We start from the raw sequence: 5,267 nt of genomic DNA, 5'->3' as shown, positions 1-5,267 counted from the left end.
CCAAGATCCTCAGCGGGCCGAGGACGGAGCCCTGTGGAACCCCCAAACACACATGACGAATATCTGCTGTAACGTGGGGTGACCGCGGGCCTCCGAGAGTTCTGGCGGCTGAAGGGATCATCCACAGATGTTTCGCTAGTTGTAACGGTTTGATATATATATGTATATATATTCATTTATTAATTTGTTTGACTCCACAGAAACAGTATTTGTCTGTTTTCATTTTGAATACCACATGCTGGAAACACAACAGAATCACGTTGCATCTGCTCCTGAGCACCAAGGACAAGGAGGAAAAGAGAGAACAAGCCAAGAAAGGGTGTGGGGAAAGAGAGAAAGAGAGGGATGAAGAAACGTGAAGCACTTGGAAAGAGAAGGAGACGGATTTGACACAGAGCTGGTTTGGCAGTATTACGGAGGAGTGTGACTGCTTAACGTTTTCGGCACCATCTGTTCCTGAAATGTCACCTATGCCAAGCCGTTCCAATCTAACTGCTCTCATTCCCAAACAATTCTCGACCACATCCAATGCTCTGATGGAGCAACAATGGATTGCCCAAGCAGCCTGGCATACACGGGTGTTTTGACATCAGGCTAGGAGATGATCTGAATATTGAGGACTCGAGTAGTATTTACAAAGAACAAACTAGAGTGTCAAATTAAGTGTGCGGAAAAATCCCCTTTTCATTAATACAAAAGGTTTGCAGAGTTTCTTTTCATAACAGGGATTAGCTATCAAAAAATTTAAATGAGGGAAGGAATGATTCCAAACCCTATAGACACCTTCATACTCTTTACCGCTCGCTGGAAATGAGGCCAACAGCTAGACGAGACAGGAAATTAAAGAAGACTGATGTCAGAGCACTATAAGTGACCGGTTAACTGCCGAAAAATCTCCCTTTCCATTCCTCATCCTATCTCTCTCCTTCTCCCGCCTCGGTCCCTTTGGAGGCCGAGCTCAGACGTAATACTCCTTGTCTTTGTTTTTCTTGCTCTTAGTGCCCGTCTTGGCTGTGCCGGGCTGCTTCTCCTTCACTAGGGCGCCGTTGCTTTGCGTGGCTGAGTTGCTGATGTAGTTGCGGCTCTGGTCCACCTGGTAGGAGCCTTCGTCACGGTTTCGGTACTTGTACATGGCGTAGAGGAGGATGAGGATGCAGAGAGCGGCCGCGGCTACGATTCCCACAACCATTCCCGTCGTGCTACTGGACTCGCGGATGACCTCCACTGCTCCCGGCGGCCCTCGGTCTGGCGACGAGGGGTCTGTAGTGGGGACATGGGGGAAATTGGGGGGATACGTTATACCTGGGTTGTGTCGATGCCGCCCGCCGTGTTCTGGTTCGCCCGACGGCGGAGCGGGCGGCAGGAGCACTTGGTCACGAGTGTTCATTTTACCCGCCGGGATGTTGGGGCCAGTGTTGATGCCAGGTTTGAGTCGGGAAACTGGTGGGGCCGTAGGGGTGAAGGGGAGCGGCGGCCGATGGGAGTTGGGCAAACGGGCAAAGGGGCGATCACCCCGGGGGGGAGGCGGGAGTACCGTCCGATCAGTGACAAGGGGCGAGTTTTTATAGTAATCCTCATCGTCGGACTCCGTCATCTCGCCCGAGCCGTAGGCCGAGACCTCCATGGGCTCTTCGCAGTCCTCCTGGTCTAGTGGACAAGGGGGCCGCCCGGGCAGGGCGAGAGACTCTTTGGTGGTCTCGAGCAAGGTGAGGAAGGGGCGAAAGGTCGGGGGCGGGGGAATAACAGGGTAACGTGTCGCAATTGATGGGGGATCAAGGGAATCCACAGTTATAATTGGCAACACTAGTTCACCTCCTAGGATGAAAGAGAGAAGGAACACGGCATTAGTTACCCGAGCAAGACAAATGAACAAGAGAGAGAGAAGAACCATCATTAGAACAGGACTAAGACTTAATGAGGTTAGTTCTAAAGTTAGTTTGGTTAGCATCTATTTAAAATCAGACTATAAACAGCTAGGCTAATGCTAAAGAATTACTGTTGTATACTTGATTACAGGGTTAGAATAATACAGAAAATCATTTAAAACTTAAGCATAATGTGCTACCCAGCATAATCTAGAATGTACATTCAGATAAATCCTACAAAAACAGTTCTATATCTACTGTACAGTACATACAGACTTGGCTGTGCTAGTGCTAGTGCTAGTGCTAATGCTAACGCTATCTATGCTAACCTCCACTCACTGCATGTTTAACAAGATAGCAAACCACGTAGTACAGGTCACTTACATTAACAAATTGGCCGCATGATTTTTGCATGAAAAAAAAAATTACAAAAAGAAAGCTGTGTAAGATTGTTCTCGGATAGTGATAAACAAATTTCACCCCATGTTTCAAAGTAGGTAAAGTGTTTTGAATTCATCATTCACTGAACGTTTTTCCCGGAGCTCACAAAGCTCATAATCCCCGCTCCCCGTTGGCATGGTGATATCTCGCTAATGATGAGGATCTATATGCAAAACTTCCCACTCTCACCCCGGGATACCGAAGGTGATATTTTCAAATTACTGTCCCACAAGAGTTTCCCCTCCCCAAAACACAGACCAAATCTTTCAACATAATTATCCATAAGCCTGTCTTTTGGAAATCTCAGAGCATGAATAACAAAGGCCTGTTTTTCTCTGAGTGTCAAGGAATGCCAAAAGTTAAATTATACAAGTTTTCGTTGCTCAGATTTAGACTTGTGAAACATCAACACCTTTTAATGGAGCAGAAATCTATGAAAATGGGGTGCAGAAGAGCTGTTTCTGTTTAAACACATAATGCATATCATTGTTATTCATATGATGAGGCAAATTAGTGTGACAAACATTGCGTTTCAAGCAGCTTGAGGGGGAAGGACTGTTGGTCTGTGATCTGAAACCTCCTCAAACCATGGCATCAACATGGCACCCCCCTCCCCTTAACCAACCTTCAAAAAGAGCTTCATGTTTGCATAATGATGAACAGACTCATTAAACTCAAAGAAACTGTGAATCCACGGGGAGAAAAGGTGATATTAACATTCATAACACAGAGTTAAAATCGTTGGGTTAGAAGCTGAAAAGGAAACAGTATGTTAATGATATCTTTCACAGAGTTCGTCCCACCCAACAGCCCCGATGTAAGATGTGTGTCTGCGGCTTGAGAGTCTGGGGAACGCTTCACCGAGTCGATCTGGATTAAATGAATGCCTGTTCACGGAAACATCTTTTATATCTATTGCTGGAAAAAGCCGCTCGAGGCGACCAGCCGTTTAGAGGAATGATCTGTCACGAGCATCGAATGGAGTCTGATAATTCAGTCGCTGACAAGACTACTTTGCTGATTTTAGGTGCCACCGGGCACAATAATATCTCACAATATGCAACTTCCCAAAGCAATCCATTCCCAGAGAGGGAAGGATCAGGATCGATCGCTCCGGGGAGAGGAACCTCGAATCCGGATGAAGTGAGCAAAGAGATCTGACAGGGGTTCTCAATGACGAACTTTCTCAAACTCTCAATCCACACGACACACACATCACTGAACTAGGATTCAGTCAGTCGCTGCTCGTGTTTGTGTGTTCATGATGAATCTCGGGAAAGATTCCCCCAGTGACACAGTCTGTGATTGGTCAAACTTTGCCTTCTGTGACAACAAGACCAACATCGTTTTATACACACAAACTAATATCTCACATCTTCACCGCAGTGCAGACTCAGTTCCACCGTGAGCTCCAGTTTCACTGCTTTATTCATGTTTCATCCCTTTGCTTTTATTCCTAAAACTGCAACAAATGACACGTACGACTGTCTGCGGCAAATCCCTCTCAAGAGATGCAATATAAGCCAAGATGAACTGCAAGAACTGGCCAAACTTAATAGTGAGAAATAAATCTGGACTGATACACAGAATTAAATCACTCATTTCAAACCGTACTGAACACCTGCACCAACACTGAGTGAAGACATCATTAAACACACGCACTGTTGTGCTAATACTGCAGCTTGAAGACAGAGAACATGGAAATATGCAAAACAAGCAGCGAACAAGATAAAGATACGTTAAAACCGTCTTCCGAAAGCTCTTTCTTATAGCAGCTCGGTTTCGCTATACAGAACGAAAATATAAAAAAGGTAATTGCGACTTTTTCTCTCACAATTTTCTCACAATACTGAGACCGCTCTCATCAGAGTCACAAATGATTTGCTCTTATCATCCGATCGCGGTTGTATCTCTCTATTAGTGTTACTCGATCTTAGTGCTGCATTTGATACTATTGACCACAACATTCTTTTAAATAGACTAGAAAACTATGTTGGCATTAGTGGAATTGCACTAGCATGGTTTAAATCACACTTATCTGACCGTTATCAGTTTGTAGCAGTAAATGAAGAGATGTCTTATCGATCACAAGTTCAGTATGGCGTACCACAAGGCTCAGTACTAGGACCGCTGCTGTTCACTCTGTACATGCTACCCTCTCACACACACACACACACACACACTCTGTACATGCTACCCTTAGGAGATATCATTAGGGAACATGGAATTAGTTTTCACTGTTATGCCGATGATACTCAGCTGTATATTTCTTCAAAACCTAACGAAACTGAGGTAATTGTGACTTTTTTTCTCACAATTGCGAGTTTATAAATAAATTACAATTCGGACTTTTTTCTCGGAATTCCGAATTTACATCTCGCAATCCACTATGTTTTTTCGCGATCTCAGAATTCTGACCTTTTTTCCGCACTTTTGTGTTTATACTACAGTTTTAAGACTGCAAAACAAGCAGCGAAAACGGCAACAAGACAAAAACACGTTAAAACCGTCTTCCGGAAGCTCTTTCTAATAGAAGCTCGCTTTCGCCACGGAACAAAAATATAAAAAAGGTAATTGTGACTTTTATCTCACAATTCTGACATTTTTTCCTCAAAATTTTGAGTTTATATCTCGCAATCCTGACTTTTATATCTGGCGACTGACTATTTTCTCAGAATTGCTAGAAAAACTAAAAATACATTAAAACCGTCTTCCGAAACCTCTTTCCTATAGAAGCTCGTTTTCGCAGAACGGATATATGAAAAAGGTAATTGCGACTTTTACATTTACATTTAGTCATTTAGCAGACGCTTTTTTCCAAAGCGACTTACAACTGAGGACTAAACCAAGCGAGTCATCGTGAAGAGACAAAAACAACGCAAGAAGTGCTCAAAATACAAAGTTCAGACATAGCTCGGAGTAGCATAAGCCAGACAAGCGAGGATTTAAAGGAAAAGGACG

The 5,267-nt window shown here is 44.1% G+C and overlaps 1 protein-coding gene across 1 annotated transcript; it reads right to left on the bottom strand.

The window, feature by feature from the left end:
- Positions 1 to 348: 348 nt before the first annotated feature.
- LOC130071071 (neurexin-2-beta-like) lies at positions 349 to 3,739 on the bottom strand. The gene is made up of 4 exons (XM_056235686.1): positions 3,680 to 3,739; positions 3,361 to 3,499; positions 3,110 to 3,193; positions 349 to 1,815 (listed from the first exon to the last, which is right to left on the bottom strand). Exons 1-4 carry the CDS (start codon positions 3,737 to 3,739, stop codon positions 959 to 961), a joined length of 1,140 nt encoding a protein of 379 aa, XP_056091661.1. The 3' UTR covers positions 349 to 958.
- Between the last annotated feature and the right edge of the window lie 1,528 nt (positions 3,740 to 5,267).

Source organism: Rhinichthys klamathensis, unplaced genomic scaffold (assembly GCF_029890125.1).
Source record: "Rhinichthys klamathensis goyatoka isolate OS25496 unplaced genomic scaffold, OSU_Roscu_1.1 h1tg000429l_1, whole genome shotgun sequence".
In the NCBI taxonomy this organism is placed as follows: domain Eukaryota; kingdom Metazoa; phylum Chordata; class Actinopteri; order Cypriniformes; family Leuciscidae; genus Rhinichthys; species Rhinichthys klamathensis.
Note: the sequence above shows the minus strand (reverse complement) of the source record. Positions and strands in the feature narration are given on the sequence as shown.

What these genes read in the sequence shown, in the direction of transcription:
- LOC130071071 (XM_056235686.1), bottom strand. Translation starts at nt 3,739, where the DNA reads ATGAATAAAGCAGTGAAACTGGAGCTCACGGTGGAACTGAGTCTGCAC. An exon ending in GTCTGCACTGCGGTGAAGAT is followed by an intron (nt 3,500 to 3,679) that starts GTGAGATATTAG and finishes GTGTGGATTGAG; the next exon opens with AGTTTGAGAAAGTTCGTCAT. An exon ending in TCTTACATCGGGGCTGTTGG is followed by an intron (nt 1,816 to 3,109) that starts GTGGGACGAACT and finishes CTTTCATCCTAG; the next exon opens with GAGGTGAACTAGTGTTGCCA.